The sequence below is a fragment of the Rhamphochromis sp. 'chilingali' genome, assembly GCF_963969265.1.
Source record: "Rhamphochromis sp. 'chilingali' genome assembly, chromosome: 21".
Taxonomy (NCBI): Eukaryota; Metazoa; Chordata; class Actinopteri; order Cichliformes; family Cichlidae; genus Rhamphochromis; species Rhamphochromis sp. 'chilingali'.
In genome coordinates this window covers 28764896-28782343 of record NC_137949.1, presented here as the reverse complement: position 1 = coordinate 28782343, position 17448 = coordinate 28764896, and the positions used below count along the sequence as shown (strand labels likewise).

At 38.1% G+C, this 17448-nt stretch overlaps 3 protein-coding genes across 3 annotated transcripts; all 3 read right to left on the bottom strand.

Annotated features, from left to right (window-relative positions):
- Positions 1–57: 57 nt before the first annotated feature.
- Positions 58–6016, bottom strand: LOC308389985 (dehydrogenase/reductase SDR family member 7-like). Its single transcript, XM_080871628.1, has 7 exons — positions 4805–6016; positions 3385–3537; positions 3055–3161; positions 1739–1978; positions 1498–1620; positions 1203–1415; positions 58–338 (listed from the first exon to the last, which is right to left on the bottom strand). Exons 1-7 carry the CDS (start codon positions 4953–4955, stop codon positions 297–299), a joined length of 1029 nt encoding a protein of 342 aa, XP_080727754.1. The 5' UTR covers positions 4956–6016; the 3' UTR covers positions 58–296.
- A 114-nt stretch (positions 6017–6130) lies between these two features.
- LOC308389986 (dehydrogenase/reductase SDR family member 7-like) lies at positions 6131–10728 on the bottom strand. The gene is made up of 7 exons (XM_080871629.1): positions 10345–10728; positions 9561–9713; positions 9296–9402; positions 8853–9092; positions 8560–8682; positions 8244–8459; positions 6131–6363 (listed from the first exon to the last, which is right to left on the bottom strand). Exons 1-7 carry the CDS (start codon positions 10472–10474, stop codon positions 6322–6324), a joined length of 1011 nt encoding a protein of 336 aa, XP_080727755.1. The 5' UTR covers positions 10475–10728; the 3' UTR covers positions 6131–6321.
- Positions 10729–11811: 1083 nt separating this feature from the next.
- Positions 11812–15361, bottom strand: LOC308389234 (uncharacterized protein). Its single transcript, XM_080870467.1, has 4 exons — positions 15250–15361; positions 13947–14103; positions 13709–13785; positions 11812–13236 (listed from the first exon to the last, which is right to left on the bottom strand). Exons 1-4 carry the CDS (start codon positions 15280–15282, stop codon positions 12940–12942), a joined length of 564 nt encoding a protein of 187 aa, XP_080726593.1. The 5' UTR covers positions 15283–15361; the 3' UTR covers positions 11812–12939.
- Positions 15362–17448: the final 2087 nt, after the last annotated feature.

Here is a 17448-nt window from a genome sequence, read left to right as displayed (position 1 = left end):
TTCTTAATATAGTCTTTATAGCTTGTTGTGGTACACAGCCTTGAAGAATGGACAAGTTGATTATTGGTTACAAACATTTCATTTAAGATAGGAAGAGGGCACGGAGCTTTCAAACCAGTTATGTCTCTAAATATTTACTTCAAGACTCAATTCAATTTCATTTATACATCGCCAGTTTATCGCCCGCAACAGCCATCCCAAGGTGACATGACATGAAAGCAGAAATTTTGAAAAAAGGAGAAAAAAAATACAAAGTCCAACATTAGGAATGCAATTTCCCCTTGAGGATGTGATTTTCAGGAGGTCTTCGGTTTAGTCAAGTTCGCAGAGTCTGCATCCTAGAAAAGAAGATGCTAACTGTCAGCACTTGATTTGCACCAAAAATGAAAAATTATTTTATTCAAGGTTGAAAATTGTCTGAATATATATCATGTTAACATCTGTAAATCTTGAGATACTTTATTGGTCACAAGCATGCCCCTTACATTGCCCAACTATTTCACTGTAGAGGAATGTTTAGATTCTGTAAGTCTTTATAGTGTTTCCTCTTTTTCTTTTGGTCCCAAAATGATCCTCCTTCATCCCAAGCAAGTGAATCCACAATGGCTAGCCAGTAGTGGCATGACCTTTCTGCATGGCCCTCAGCTGTCACTGTCCAGCAGAGGCCACCAGACACACTGGTCAGTCAGTTATCCAGTCAGCACCAGGGGGAAGGAGTCATGCTCACTGTCATACCCTAGCCACTGCCTTCTTCTTATTAGACTCAACCAAGGTCAGTAGAAGCTAGAGCCTCCCAGCTGTTAAGAGACAGCGCTACACACATAGTTCAACTTTATTCAAGTATTTTCAGCCTGTTCACACAGTGAGAACCCACCAGTCTCAGGTCTAATCTAGCACAGCTAACCTTGCAGAATACTGCAGCAGCACAAATGTTGCAGAAAGAAAGGGCAGCATCTGATGTGCCCCAAGTAAAGTGGAAAAAAGCTGCATGTTCACCTGCATGCTCCTGACCAAGTCAAAATGTGTAAAACAAATATTATGAAAAAAGATTTTTTACTAACTCATAAAGCCCAAATATATACTCATATTGATCAGAGTATTTGGTAAAAATATGGTGATGTTTGAATTTCTCAGACCTACACTAATGTGTAAATAATATATCTACAAGGGAATTTTGCACCATAAAAACTTTCTGTACCTACCCGACCAGCTTTGAAATTCTGCACCCATTTTCTGCCCAACCTGTCGGACACGGACCAGGCGAATGTGGGCGCATACTGCCAGGTGTAGTAAAGCAGGAGCATGGGCTGCTGAGAGATCCACATCTCCTTGACACCATTGGAAATTCCCACTAGCATTAAACGCACACAGCGATCTGTTGGCATCCTCTTCAGATGTCCAACTGTGGGTGGAGGCTTGAAGTAATGAGAGGAAAACTTGTTACTTAAAACATAGCTTTGAAATGGTTATATTAGGCATATCAACTAAAAAAAATACCTTGTTTATTTCTGCTGTAAAGGCATTTTTGGCGATTTGTGATTGGACGGGCCCTGGACACACTGTGCTAATTAGTATTTTTGGATAGTCAGTCAGCTCAGTTCGAAGGGAATTAAAGAAACCCTGTGGATAATACAGCAGAGATCCAGATCTGTTCCCACAAGCCAACAACTAATACATTTAGTTGAAAAGAATTAAGAGAAATAAAATGGTCATAATCTCCTTTCTGAAATCTCATCACCTGAAGTGCATGCTTGCTAGCAGAGGCACCTGTTGCAAGAGGCGCAGCGGTAAGGCCAAAGAGGCTGCTGACAGTCACGATGCTCCCCTGGCCTCGCTGCGTCATGTGAGGCAGCACCTGCTTGGTTAGAGAGACCGTACCGAAGAAGTTGAGCTCCATCAAGGCCTGGCACACATCCACGCTGGTTTCCAAGAACAGAGAGCGCTGACTTCGACCGCCATTGTTAATGAGGATATCAATCTGATGAGGGATAGAAAAGAACATCTGAAATCTCATTTATTTCAGTTACCTATAGTTTTGTACTTTCTAATTTGTTTTTATTTTGATTCAGTTAGTTTTCAGAGTGGATTTTGTTGTTTCAGTTTAGTTTTTTTTGTGCGAAAATGTTTAGTTTTAGTTTAGTTTTTATTAGTTTCAGTGGAAGCTTTAGTCTTTTTATTATTATTGAATAGAGGACACATGTCTCATCAAAACTATCACAATTGTGAGGGTGAATGTTTATGGAGAAAAAACATTGTTTTCAGCAGACATTTAAAACAGAGTAGCTATCTGAGAGTTTACAACCTCAGAAGAGATGGTGCATGTGGATTTAAAATAACAGTTAAAAGGCTCTGATCAGATGATGACTGCTGGAATACATCTCAGTAGATCTGCTTTTGTAAAAGGGGCACAACAGTGTTAGGCTTTAAAAGTGGTGGAACATGTCACAGCTAACAGGGGGATTTAAAACTGCAGTTTGATCAATCCAAATTTGAAATAGTTCCTGGAAATCGTGGGTGCCACACATGGTTCAGGCTAGAAAAGGAGACAGACAACCAAGCTTACTGTGAGAACCAAGTCCAAAGGTCAGCATCTGGGGCTGCATTGGTGCACACAGCATAGGTAACAAGCATATCTGTGACAGCACACCATTAATGCTGAAGGATACAGATTTTGGATGCTGGTTCCAAACTGACTTCTGCATGTGCTACAAAAGGAAGGTTTTGCAGTAAAAGCTGGAAATACGTTTTGCTATATTTTACCTTAGCCCTTTTTCATGTATGGCATACATATCCAGGTTTTCTACACCTTGTTAAAGTAAAAAGTCTTGAATTTACACACTGTCACAGGTTCTTAGAAAATGACTTGAATAATGAAAAAATAAACTACATCCACAAAGTGAAGTGAAACTAACCATCCATTAAAGGATGTCTTTAAAATAAGACAAAGGTGGTCTCTATTATGTAAATCAAACCCAGTATTTGAATGTTATAGATGAGTTGTTAATGCAACAACAAAAAAATTCATGAAACTATGAGCAACTGCAGTGAGCTTACGTGTCCAAAGTACCCAATCACAGTTTTTGTTTTTGTCTCATGTGACCTCCTCTCCAGCAAATCAAGTGGAAGAACAAGAATATCCTCATCCTTAAGTTCAGAGGTCTCTTAAAGAATAAAGGACAAAAAGCATTCATTTAGTCACTTTTGAGTAAAACTGAACAAACTATAACTGACATCATATGGAAACCTAGTATGTTATTAATGTGTTATACTCCATATACGTCCATGTACCCAAGCTTAAGTGTTCCTTCACATTAAGTGGGTTTCTTTTGGCTGGAATCCACTTTACTTTGATATAATTTGACAATTTAAAACAATTTATCTTACCTAAGCAATGGCGTTTCACTCTGTGTAGCTCATCCTCACGCCGGGCAGACAGGATGAGACGTGAGCCGCACTTTGCCAGCTGGTAGGCCAGCTCTTCTCCAATACCGCTGGATGCTCCAGTGATCCACACCACCAACCCTTTCAGCTTCCTCTCTGGTTGACACAAACCACAACAGTCAACATTTCCTGCTACAGTTCTTTGGTCTTTATAAACTTTCAGAGAGATAGCAAAAACCTAAGGAGCAGCCAAATCCATAATCTGGTACATCGGTAAAAAGGAAATAAAGTTTCACTCCACCATCTGGTGGGGGCCTTTCTGTGTGGAGTTTGCATGTTCTGCCCATGTTTGCATGGGTTCTCTCCAGGTACTGAAGCTTCCCTCCACAAGTCAAAAACATGCAATTAGTGGGGTTAGGTTAACTGTTGATTTGAAATTTTCCAGGGTGTGCATGGAAGGATGGCCATCTCAAAAATACCAAAAAGGCCTGAAAGACCACAGATGAAAACTAAAGTGGCTGGTCACAGTATCCTTTCCTTTTTTTCCCTTCAGTAACATCTAAACAAGTCAAGAGAACTCTCGAAGAGATAGGTGTATCATTGCTAAGCTGTCAAATCAAGAGATGTCTTCATGAATGGAAATAAAGAAAGTTTAAAACAAGTTGGAAACCACTGGTTACACTCAAGTACAAGAGGCCAGATTCCTGTAAGTTTTAATGATACTCTATGCATCATGCTTTACTTTCTAATTATGGTGAAGACTAAAGTGCTCCTTACAAAACTATCTAACAGCATAAAAATAGTTAAAGTTTGACCTATATTTGACTAGCTACAACATCAAACTCCTGCTTACACATTAACATGGCAGGCCTAGTTATAATGGTACAGTATAATCCCGGTTTTATCCCCTTCAGTACAGCACAGTACAGAATGAATTCACACTTCAGGTCTCAGTGCAGGTTTTCAGTCTAATTTAGCTCTCTGTAGCTGTTGTCCTTAACAGTGATCCTTGGGCACAACTTCCCTCTTTAAGGTATCACATTTCAGCTTCACAAAAATCACCGCATTGCTATCAAAGATTGTTTTATTAAGTAAATGTGTTTCTGTTTAGAACAAACCCTTGGCTGACAGACAGTCTGTGCTTTCCCTTTAGGATAACTTTGCACTTAGTAACAGCAACAGGCTCTGAAGAGGCCTCCTGTGACTGCCACTGCTCCCTGATACGAAAACATTTGTGAATAATTGATAAGAGAAAAATGTATGATCTCTTCCAAAATTTGCCTTACTTAGCCTTTGCTGATTAACATTTTTTATTTTTACTGTCCCCAACAGTTGCAGAGATACACATTTGATCACAAATCTGAGCCCCTTCTTTATTAATAAGAAACTTCTCACAGTGCTGGGGGATGGTTGTTTCACTCACCTGGCCTTTGCCCTGTCAGACTTGCCCAAAGCAGAGTGAAGTCTGCATCCGCGAAAATGAAGCCAATTAAACAGACAAGTAAACAAAATGCTATGAAGCAGCTCAGTGCAGATACAGTGCAGGACTCCATTCCTTGTAAAACAACACACATGCACAACCAACAAACTTATGATTTAAGTAACTACACCGCAACCTATAATGAGAGGTGGTTAAAGTGTAACCACTTGTGTAATCACTTCCTCTCTAGTATTTTCAAATTTAAACCTAGAGAGCGATATTTAAAGTCTTTATTCTTCTTCTTCATAATTTTTAAAACACTCTGTGGTTTCTCGACTGATTGGGATCCATTCCTGCCTTGTTAGAGTTCAAAGCTGATTAACTTGTGGGTTCCCACTTTTTACCCCAAAAGACCAAATGTATCATATTTCTTGTGTATGGATCCAAAATGTTAATTTGATGATATTTGAACCATTTAAATATTACTTTAGCCTAGAGACATGGTTTTCCATCATGCTTGAAAATGCACCAAAGTGTCATCAAATTGCTCCCTGGTCATTGTAAGAAGCTAGTCTTTGAGGCCTTTTTTTTTTTTTAAACTATGAGTCAATCTTGACACCAATAGGAAGGAAGTTGATATCAAGCTTGCCACAAAGAATTTCAGAGGTTATGAAGAATAAGGGTCAAGAATTTACACCAATTTCAAAAGTCTTTGAAACTTACATAGTGGTTGTTGTTTTTCTGTGTCTCAGAAACATGTTAAAAATATATATAATTAAAACTGAAGCTGCAAAGTGCATGAAACACAAACAGGTGACTGTCAGTAAATTCACCATGATTTAGAAACAGCTAAAATTGAGACTTAGTCTCATCACATTAAAATTGTGATTCCAGGGCCTGGACAAAACTGGTAGGCTATTAAGAACGTTATTTCATTAGACGGTTGGTTATTCAGGTGAAGTCTGAGTATGAGTGCCCAAGCGTGATTCCAAAGACTCCTACAAGAAGATTTGTGAAAGAATAACCTCACAAGGATTTTTAAGCTTCTATGAAGACGTGCATTGGATTGGGTCTTGCTGTATCTGCATAGTGTTTGGTGTGATGTTGTGTTGATAATTTTACTTGTCCCTTTAAAGGAAGTGTAAATTTTCTAAGTCCTCTACTCTTTCATATGCTTACAATAAAAAAATAAAAAATAAAAAAAAAAATCGCTCATCAAACAGCAGTTTAATGTTTCATTAAACAACCTGGCCCAAAAGAAAATTTAAAGTAAACTTTATTAGTCATCCAAAAGGTCATTCAAATCTGTAATCATTCTTTAGGCCAAAAAAAAAAAAAAAAAAAAAAAAAAAAAAAAAACCCAGGGGAAAAACAGACTAACTACGTCTGAGACAAGAAGAGCTTTTAAACTGAGCTTTTAAACAGTCATGTCCTTGAATTCTTCCTTCTGGATGGAAAAAAAAAATCCAAAGTCCAACTTTAGGAACACATTGAAGTGTTTCTTCCTGAGGACGCAGCTTTCAGGAGGTCTTTGGTTTAGTGAAGTATGCAGAGTCTGCATCCTGCAAAAGGAAGAGTGCGGCTGTCAGCACTGATTTTCTACTTCCCTGAATCAAATCAAAATAATTTAAAGGAAAACGTCCAAATAGACATGCTGTTAATATTTGTACATCTTAACAAAAATTTTTTTTCAAGGTGGTCACAAGATGACGAGCTTTATAGGCAGGGATTTCACTGTTATGCTATTCATGTTTTTTTAGGCTCTTTCTGTTTCAAAATGATCCTTCTGAAGCAACGGCCACCCAGCTGCAAAATGACCTTTCTGTAAATTAACCTCTTTATATTTAAGGTCCAGTGTGCAATTTATATGCATTCTCCTCCCTCTCCGTTAAATACTGACATAATTACACTCACTGGCCACTTTAGTCAGCTGATCAGTAACATAAATATCTAACCATCCAATCACAAGGTAGCAAACTCAATGAGTTTAGGCAAGTAAAGAAGATTCAGATGACCTGCTGAGGTTCAAACAGACCATTAGAATGAGGCAGAAAAGTGATTAGAGTAACTTTGAATGCAGCAGATGTATGAATGTAGCTGGTAAGCGTATTTCAGAAACTGTTTGAAAAAGAGAAAATATGCAGTGAGCTACAGTTCCTCGGGTGAAAATGCCCCATTGACACAATAGGGAGACCACACCGGGTGCCATTTCTTGTCAGCTTAGAACAGGAAACTGAGGCTACAATTCAGACAAGCTCACCAAGGTTGCACAACAGAACTCTGGAAAAATGTTGCCGTGTCTGATGAGGTTCAACTTCTGTTGCTACCTTTGGATGGTAAGGTCAGAGTTTGGTGTAAAGAAAATAAAAGGATGGATATTTGGGTTGCTTGGGATCAATTGAGTATTACCCTTTTATCACCGCATCTTCAGACAGCTGCTTGAAGCAGGATAACCTGAGACATAAAGCTCAAATCAACGCAAACTGGTTTCTTGAACATGACACGGGGTTCACTGTACTCAAACAACCTCTGCAGTCATTGAATCCTAACCCAATAGAGCACTTTTGAGATTTGGTGGACTCCAGAGAGTCACCTCATGGATGTGTAGCCAATAAATGTGTAGTAACTGTGTGGTGCTGTCATGTGACTATGGACCAAAATCTCTGAGGAATGTTTCCAGCACCTTGTTAAATCTATGCCATGAAGAATTAAAGCAGGTCTGGACTCTATGTATGAGCTATAGACATTTTTAAAATTCTCACACACTTAAATGACAGGGAGTGAAAAGGACACAAATAAGGCTCAACTGCATAACCAGGGCAAGAAGATAGGATCTATTATTGTGTGGTCTTTACCCTACAATATAAGACACAAGTTTTAGATTTTGTGCTTTATATTAATTTATATATAAATATAATAAAACATGGTTGCATCAAAAATGCTTGAGTGCAGACTCCAGAAACTAATGGATGACATGCAATGGCCTCATCAACCTTTTATGTACCCAATAACCAAGCTCAGCCATGAAAAAACACATCTACAGCAAAGTCTCTATAGCCCGTTTCCCCTCATAACATGTTTTGCTCTGCCTGTTTATCAAGCTGAAATTTGGGGGTTTGAATGCTTTGACTGACAGGTTTACAGACACGGGGAGCTGAACTGGACCTCTTAACTGGGTCTGTGCTGCTTAACATCCCCTGCTATTATGTACAGCCTGTCAGTTTGTGCATTAGTTTTATTAGTCTGCTATTTATCACTAATTAGCATGTTGCTAACTTGAGCCAATATCCTCACCCTCTGATCTAAATATGTTCACTTTTGGCGCAAAAAAAAAAAAAAATCAACATGATGCCTTCAGAATTCCGAGTCCAGAGGCCAAGGCATGCTGTCTTGGTGGCTACACCCATCTTTTACATACACCCTGTGCATATTATGTACGTACCACACCAGCTTTAAAATTTTGAACTCTCTTCCTTCCCAGCAGGTCTGTGATGAACCAGGCAAACGTAGGAGCATACTGCCAGGCGTAGTAAAACAGGAGGAAGGGCTGCTGTGCAATCCACATCTCCTTGACACCATTGGCGATTCCCACTAGCATTAAATGCACACAGCGACTTGTTGGCATTTTGTGTTCCTGGCTTCCAACTGATGCCACAGGCTTTACGTAATGGAAGGAAAAATGGTTACTGAAAGCAAACGTTCTCAAAAAGCACTTATGTCACAAATGTGAAATCGCAACAGCAAATAAAATGCATTACCTTGTTTAGCTCCTCTGTGAAGACGTTGCTGATAATCTGTGATTGGACTGGCCCTGGGCACACCATGCTAATTAGTATCTTTGGATAATCAGTCAGCTCAGGTCGAAGGGCATTGAAAAAACCCTGTGGAAAATACAGCAACACCACTTACCCAGTTGGGACCGGTAATAGTTTTTTTTCCCTTCCTTTGTTCCCCATATATAACTAATGCTAAGTTTAGACGAGATGCACAAACATTCAATTACATTAAATGAGTTAAATTCAAACCACAGAGTCATGAGAAATCGCATCACCTGAAGAGCATGCTTGGTGGCACAGTATCCTGTTGCAAGAGGCGCCCCGGCGAGGCCGACTAGGCTGCTGACAGTCACGATGCTCCCCCTGCCTCGCTGCGTCATGTGAGGCAGCACCTGCTTGGTTAAAGAGACCGTACCTAAGAAGTTGAGCTCCATCAAGGCCTGGCACACATCCACGCTGGTTTCCAAGAACAGAGAGCGCTGACTTCGACCGCCATTGTTAATGAGTATATCAATCTGATGAGGGATGAAAAAATAAGATAGGATAAAAAAAGTGCAGAAAGATGACGTGACTTGAAAAGTTATCAATCTACAATCTGGTGAAATAGAATTTTAATTGGGTCATTGTTTGATTCCTGGTTTAAAACCAGCATCTTTTAAATAAGTTGCAGGCGTCAGGAAATATTAATGTGGTAATGAAACTAAGAACTAAGCCTTACATTCCCAAAGTAGCGAATAACTGTTTTTGTTCTTTCCTCGTGTGATGTCCTCTCCAGCAAATCAAGGGGAAGAACAAGAACATCGTCATCCTTAAGGTTGGAGGTCTCTTGAAAATAAAAGAATAAAAATGATTCAGCTGATCACAAGCAAGTAACACTGAACTGAAATCAAGCTAATGCCCAGTTGCAACCGAACTGACTGAAAAGGTAAAAAGTTAAAGCACGGATGTTGAATACATAACAACATCATTTTAATTTATCTTACCTAAGCAATGGCGTTTCACTCTGTGTAGCTCATCCTCACGGCGGGCAGACAGGATGAGACGTGAGCCGCACTTTGCCAGCTGGTAGGCCAGCTCTTCTCCAATACCACTGGATGCTCCAGTGATCCACACCACCAGCCCTTTCAGCTTCCTCTCTGGTTGACACAAACCACAACAGTCAACAAGGCGAATTTCTTTTACGACACTTAGCAGTTAGCAACAGAGGAGTCATAAAGATTGCCTGATTTTGTTTTAACTGAATACGGCACTCTTATTGTATGCTCTTACTTTCACCAAAATTATTATTACTTATTTTATCTTTTTCACAGAAGACTCTTGAACTCTTGGATAGTTTTGCCTTTAGTACTTTTGTTGACTACCTGTGGTCACTGTTCAGAAAATGTTCCAGTGCACTAAAATGGAAGACTTTTGACATTCATACAGAGAAATTATTAAGTGCATATTGTAACATTATACGGAATTTGTTGTATGATTACATGTCTATATAATATAAGAAGCTGTGTGTTCTGCTGAGGCTCACATCAGAGTAAAGTTAGCATGGCACACATTATCTTCTAAACACAAATGACGTTTTGCCGTTAAAGAGTTCAGAGGTCAATCTGAGTTGAAGACGAAGCCTTATAAAATCAACTTATTGTTCTTTGACAGTTCAACCGATCAATCACAAACAGAGAGGTTACCCGTGCTTGTCCCCTCATAGGACGGATTCCCTTCGTTATAAACAAGAAGGTGAAGACAACATGTGGTGTGTTTCGTTTGACTCACCTGGCTTGTGCCCCGCTAGACTTGCCCAGAGGAGAGTGAAGTCTGCATCCGCGAAAAGGAAGCAGAGTAAATGGATGAGTAAATAAACTGGTATAAACCAGCTGAGAGCAGACACAATCCAGCAGTCCATTTGGTGGAAGCAAGTGGGCTACAGTACACGCGTATACTTTTAAAGTGGCTTGTCACTACCCGATCCGTACCGGAAATCCGATCGGTACCACGCATGTGCGAACGGTGTCTACTTACGGTCGAAGCATTTTACGATAGTTACAGGTCAGAGTATCTGTTAAGATGTTAAGAATAATAAGTATCTCTTAAAATGTTTGCAATAATGAAGCAGTAACCCTAACCCCATAGCTACAACCAAAACTAAGTTAAAGGATGTCTACGTCACTTCCGCTTTATTTTCAAAATTAAATCTTCAGAAATAAACGTGCTTCTTCCTATCTATCGCTCTTCTCCAGGTTGCATAACAGTATAACAGTTATCTTTTGCAATAACGAACTTGAACCACAGCTGTTACACAGTGTCCTGCAGAACCCTGCGAGTCTCCAAGAAAAACAAACAAAAAACCCCCAAACCCAGCCCTGAGTTTAGATGAGAGAGGATTTAATGGAACAGAATCAGACTCACAATACTTTACTAATCCCTGAGGAAATTATGTGGTCACAGTTGCTCCAAGACAGTAAGATATGTAAGTATAGTATGGCAGTAAGTAAGATGAGGGGATATATTTCAGTAATACAAGCAAACACACGTTTTCCCAGTATGAGGCATTAGCGATATGCAGTTTTGCATGTTGTATTTCATTTTAAAGTAACCTATATCCATCTATTATCTGTTATTATTATTAAAATAACCTATATCCCCCCGGTCATTGGTTTATGCAAGCCTGATGCAGGACGGATTTGCATAGTATAAAAACTGTGATCTTGACTAGTTTAACTGAGGACAGTGTTATTTTCATGTCGGATTTAATGGGTTTAGAAACACTCCAAACTGAAAAACATGCATGTGGTGGTTATTTTACTGGCCGAGTGCAGTTAGACACAAGGCACTTAATTTTGATTGCTTAGCACACTGGACACATTTTGGCTCATGGATGTCTAGTGTAAATGTAATACATTTTAACTCATTTTCATAACATATCTTTTAATTTTTCTTTAAATAATATCTCATTTTTACCAAACAGACCCTTCAGAGTAAATGGATCATGACATGTTACATTGATTCATGTATTGCTCAGTTCCTCTTGATTACATCTTAATTTTCGAGACCCCTGCATCCATGTGAATACCATGCTCATTTAAAGAACTGTCAACCATTAAAGCTACAGCGATGATAAGGGAGTCTAGCAACTCAGCAAGGTTAAAGGGCATTTAAGATAAGATACTACAGTATTCATCCCAGAAGGGAAATTATGCTACACTCTCAGAAATAGGGGTACCAAAGTGTACCAAAAAGGGTACAAATGCTTGTCGCTGGGGGTGTTCCTTTTTGAAGGACATTTCTGTACCCTTTAGGCTTGGTACATTTTTGTACCTTATGAAATTGTACCATCTGAAGTACAATCATGTACTTTCCTAAGACATAAATGTACCTTGAAACTATAGTACAGAAATGTTCCCTTGAAAAGGGTACAATAGGGTACCTATGAGGGTACCCCCCCAGCGACAACCTATTTCGTACCTAAAGAGACAAAAATGTACCCCCAATAGTCCAAAATATTTGGTTATTTAACCATTTATTTTCGATAATACAATCACATCAAAGCATTTAAACAACCACAGAAATACATCCTTGATTACATTCGTATATTGCCATAGGACATGTCAAGAAAAATACATTCATTTAAAAAAAAAAAAAAGAAAGAAAAAGTAAACAATCACATAAAGACATTAAACACCTGAACACAATGGAAAATGTGCTTGCAATCACGTCACACAGAATACCTCAAGGACACAAACAGCCTATCATCAACTAAATACGTGTCTAGAGCTTGAAAGTCTAATTCATTTCCTGGATTGAACAGGATCCAGTCATTGTCAACTGCCACTTGGTAAGCATGGAAATGACATTCATAAGTGCAAGGAAGTAACAGTTTCCCACACAATACCCAACAAGTATCAACATTCAAAATATACTTGATTTTAAGGAATATAGGTATGGCTTTAGTGTGTACATGGCCAACTACAAAAACATCCTCAAGTTCATATTTGACACTGCTGACAGATATAGCAGACACACACTGAAGCACTTTATCCTGAAAATGCACATCTGTAAAACTTTTGTTCATTTCCAGAGCATTCTGTAAGTCACCTGGCAGAGATGAAAATGGCACACTGACACTTGTGCTGAGTGAATGTTCAAAGTCAACAAGCAACTTATCTGAAGAAAACTCCCAGCACTGTTTCATTTGATGACGATTGTTAAGAGTTGCAGTGATGTTTACAAAGTTTTTGCATTTACTCGCTAGATTTTTGAAATATTGATGCTTGCTTTCATATCCCATACACCACAAAGGGCGAAGAGGACCATACATCAAAATCAGCCTTGGGTAGTGAATAAGGTAGTGACACTTGGGTGGGGGCATATTTAATAGAGTTGGTTAAGTACCCTGGTGACACTTACTGGCAGGGGTTTGTCTCCCTGGTCTCCTATGTTGACAATGCAGTTCTGAAGAAAGACAAGTGTTTTCTTGAAGTATGCAGGGTAGGTCATGTTGAACACGAAGAAGGTGGAGAATGCTGAGATGTAGGCCTCATCCAGCGAGCGGCACGAGCAAACATCCACTCCTTCAACTGTTACAACACAGCGACACTGTCTTAAGAGGGCAGTTGTCCAACTCTTATCCTTCATTCGAATGGTTGGGTATGGACTCGTGGGAGTATTCTGCAGAAGAGGAAGAAAAACATTAGTATACAGTATGTTTAAGCAATATGTGCCAAGTGGATTTTCAACAGATTCCTCAAATTACCTTCTTTATTTGCTGCAAAACAAAACTGTCTATTCTGATAACCTGTAAACATGGCCCCTACTCCAAACAAAAAGCTTCTTGACTAATGACTGTTGTGGTAGTGTTTGATAAGCTGCTAAAGTTTGACATAATATTCAAGGGCAAAAGCAATCACCCCTGACAGTGACAGTACCTGTGAAGAAGAATTTCCCTAAGGGGACAATAAAGGTCTATCTATCTATATAAACACCAGACAAAACCCAAGAGCACAGCAGCACTGTGGATTAACAGCAGTGTTTCCCCTACATTAGCTTAGCTGTGATGCTGAACCGCAGCTGAATTCAGCTCCATGCCAACAAAACACCGAGAATGAAACTTGTGGCCAAAGGCTATGCATCATGCATTTACCTCTCCAAGGATGATGAAATCTTCTATCTTCTCCTTGAAGATGGATGGCAAGAGAAGTGCCCCCTTGAAGTCAATTCCTAGGTCATACAGATGCAAATGCACTTCATTAGATTTTGATAGCATGCAAATTCCCATTAACATGCTCTTCACATGACACTATGGTACATCAATTATCTTTGGAAGAGAGAGCAAATGAATTGTCACAAAATTTACTATTTGTATGAGGTCAAATTAGCACCTGTAATGTCTTCAGCCAGTGCATTCTCTCTTGCCTCCATGTAGACCTTCTTCAGTGGCAAATCCTTGGTCATTTGAAGAACAGCAGTGAAGTTTTTGCTAAAGCGGCGACAGATGTTGTCTTGGCAGGGATGCATTAAATCAACCTCATCACACAACTGGAAATGAAAAGAGCAGAATAGACAAAAGAATGACATTTTACATTGAGGATTTAAACTTTTGACATGTTTAAAGACACAGACTGGAGATAAATGTAAAGTGCTTTAACCCTTGAACAAAAAATTCTAAAGCTAATAAACAGATTGATTAATCAGTTAGTACAGAAAATAATAATAATCAGATTTAGAGACAAAAAAAATCATTAGCTGTTTCCCCAATCATCTTAACAATTCTTGGGTTGCAGACAGTGTCCCTGCACAGAGCTTACAGCTCTCATATTCGAAAATCCCAAATCCCACTAAGTAGGTGAAATGGTACAAATGTGTACTTTATTTATTTATTAACCTTTATTTAACCAGGAAGATCCCATTGAGATTAAAAACCTCTTTTTCAAGGGAGACCTGGCCAAGATAGGCAGCAGCAGATGTCTCACAGTTACAGAAATTACTCAAACACAGGCAGCAACAACACACATGCAACAATAAGTGAAAGAATACAAATAAAATAAAAATAAAATTCAAATAAAATAAAAAGTCAGTTAAAATGACAATCAATCTAATTGAAACAGTTGCATGTTATGGACTTGGCCTCAAGGATTCGTAGTTTAGATTTAAAATCACTTAATGAAATGAATTCAGTCATTTTCCATTCCTTCTGCAGTTTGTTCCAGGCCGAGGGTGCTAAATGGACAAAAGCTCTTTTACCAAGTTCAGTTCGGGCAAATGGAACAGAAAGCAACAAGTAACCATGCGGACGAAGAGAATACCGACCAGCATGTTTCCACCATTGTTTAAAATCCCTTTGAGCGGGAAACAAGTTAGATGCGATAAATTTTGCTTAGAAAACATTTTTGTTAATAGCTATATTTACATACTAGCATGTTTTGAGAAATTATTGATTTTTTTACATTGTTGTACACGGTTACTGACTATTTATTGATAAAACACTGGAATACGGCGGGCAGACAGACGTTGAACATTCCACCAACAGTCTAAATAGTCCACATTTGTACCTTTCTTTGTTTAAAACTTAGCTAACTGCTAGCATTCACCCATGTTAAAGCTAGCTCTTCGGACTTTTGCTAACTCTACTGTAAAATTACACGTTGTAATTTTTATAAAAACACAAAATCACACCCGACTTACCTCTAAACCTTTGCGCCTCGTCGTCTGACACATCAACGCCTTCTTCCATCAACTTTTTAAGGAGCTCCTCCATCGATAACCCCCTGAGAGTCATTTTCTGTGCCAACGCTAGACAGCGCGGAGGCGGAGCACTCATCGCTGCTGGCTTTTCAGCCTTTGGGATTAATGCGCGTTGCGAACTTGATACATGGAAATACAACATTGTGGTATTAATGCGCAATTGTTTAGAAACAGTTATGCTGTCTTGGCGAACTATATTTGTAACTTACAAAATGTAGTCACCGTAACATAAAAATCTGCTTGACATTTTAACTTCCAAAGAACCTCGGTTTAACTTGATGTTGCAAATTCCATAAAAACCTCACAATTAATGAACAATTCTAGGATGTAGTAAAAGCAAAAAAGTAAATGGCCAAACATAACAGTAAAATGATTTCACGTTTTTGAAAGATTTAAAACATTAAAAAATTATAACTGGAACTTAATAAAATGGAAATGGACCAGTTTTTTTTTAACATCATTTGGTTGTGCCTGCATGTCATTGTGTGTTTTTAAAAAAAAATATAATTTAACATAACTTACACAAAGGTAGGTTACAGATATTCTTTGCATCATAGGATAATTTACGTACAGAGGAGAGGACCAACAGATTTGATTATAACATGTAGCTTTTATGAGCACACTCACATCTCATATGAATTTTACAATTAACCAGGCCCATCCAGATTTTCCCATGCTGACCCATTACCACGTTCTGCCACTGTCACTGCAGTACAGGTCAAAATGGTACAGATTTGTACTTTATTTCAAATTGTACCTTTAAAGGGGCATTTCTGGACTTTTAAAGACCAGTATTGTACTTTTAAGGGAACATTTTAAAAAAAATGTACCTATAGGTACAAAAATGTTCTTCTCTCGTACCTCTATTTCTGAGAGTGTAGAGCAGCTGTAACCTAAGACAGAATTGCTTAAATTAAATAGAATAGCTCAGTATGACATAATACAACATGACAAAACAAAAATAGCTATAAGGTAAAATACTCAAGAATATAAATTTACATGAAAATAAAAATGTCAAACAATATAAAATGAATGAGCTTAAAAAACAAAAATCAGAAAATAAAATAACAAATGACATTTAAAAAGCTGATTATAATATAACAAGGAACTCAGTAATAAAAAAAAGCAAACAAACAAAGTAAATATTGGTATTGTGTTATGATATATTGAAAAGACTTCCTGTTGGGACAGCAAAGTCAATTCAATCTATTAGAGAAAGTCCTCCCCTAACTGTCCACAGTAAAAATGGTGCAGATGGTGGTCATCTTCTACCCACAGGCTTTTGGATACTGGGTTTGAAAGCCTGTTACAGAAGAGCGAGCAATGCCACACACAACCTCTGTGTCATCTCATTTAACTTTTATGAGACTTGGCCTAAAGATCCTCTGTTACAAATATACCCAGCAAAAACTTGTCAGCTTTTTAGGAAACCCGCTTCTGTAAAAAATACAGTATGACAGTGACTGACCTCAAAGAAACACTCGGTGAATCAGACTAGTTTATGTTTCTACAGCAGCAAAATAAAACTATCGTGGGAAGTTTTATGGGAATGTTTTGTTTGTAGATGCCAGTTGCCATAAAGTTTCGGTTCTTACGTTTTAGATACTACATATAAAACAAAATAATGAATTGCAGATAAAATATTATGTAATATATAATCCCAGAAACATGTACATCTAAATGATTGCTAAATGTCAATGAAAAATAAACTTTTTCACAGGAATCATCTGAAAAGTAGAACTCATTTGTTTTGTGGTTGCACATATTATAGGTTATAAATTTCCTCGAAAATTCTTTGGAACAACAAATCAAATAAGAAAAAGATTTCACTCATTTTTATGATTACATATATTGTAACCTAACTTTTTGGACAGACCTCACGAATTATACTTAACAGCTAAACATAACAATTTATGCATGCATGTTAACCTTTATAATTGTTTATAATTTGCTGTAGGAATGTGGTGGAAACCTTCCAGTTGTAAATTATTATAATTAAATAAATAAATAAATAAATAAATAAATAAATAAATAAATAAATAAAGCAAGCGATTCAAGTGCATAAACACACCTATAATTCGACCTATTGGTGGCGCCGGAGAACATGGCGGGGGAGGGGGGTAAAATAAAATAAATTAA

Coding starts and splice junctions, on each gene's coding strand:
- LOC308389985 (XM_080871628.1), bottom strand. CDS start 4,955: ATGTGTGTTGTTTTACAAGGAATGGAGTCCTGCACTGTATCTGCACTG. Junction 3,162..3,384: donor AGTGAAACGCCATTGCTTAG/GTAAGATAAATT, acceptor TTATTCTTTAAG/AGACCTCTGAACTTAAGGAT. Junction 1,416..1,497: donor TTACAGCAGAAATAAACAAG/GTATTTTTTTTA, acceptor CATTACTTCAAG/CCTCCACCCACAGTTGGACA.
- LOC308389986 (XM_080871629.1), bottom strand. CDS start 10,474: ATGGACTGCTGGATTGTGTCTGCTCTCAGCTGGTTTATACCAGTTTAT. Junction 9,403..9,560: donor AGTGAAACGCCATTGCTTAG/GTAAGATAAATT, acceptor TTTATTTTCAAG/AGACCTCCAACCTTAAGGAT. Junction 8,460..8,559: donor TCACAGAGGAGCTAAACAAG/GTAATGCATTTT, acceptor CATTACGTAAAG/CCTGTGGCATCAGTTGGAAG.
- LOC308389234 (XM_080870467.1), bottom strand. CDS start 15,282: ATGTGTCAGACGACGAGGCGCAAAGGTTTAGAG. Junction 14,104..15,249: donor CGAGGCGCAAAGGTTTAGAG/GTAAGTCGGGTG, acceptor TTTCATTTCCAG/TTGTGTGATGAGGTTGATTT. Junction 13,786..13,946: donor ACTGGCTGAAGACATTACAG/GTGCTAATTTGA, acceptor TGTATGACCTAG/GAATTGACTTCAAGGGGGCA.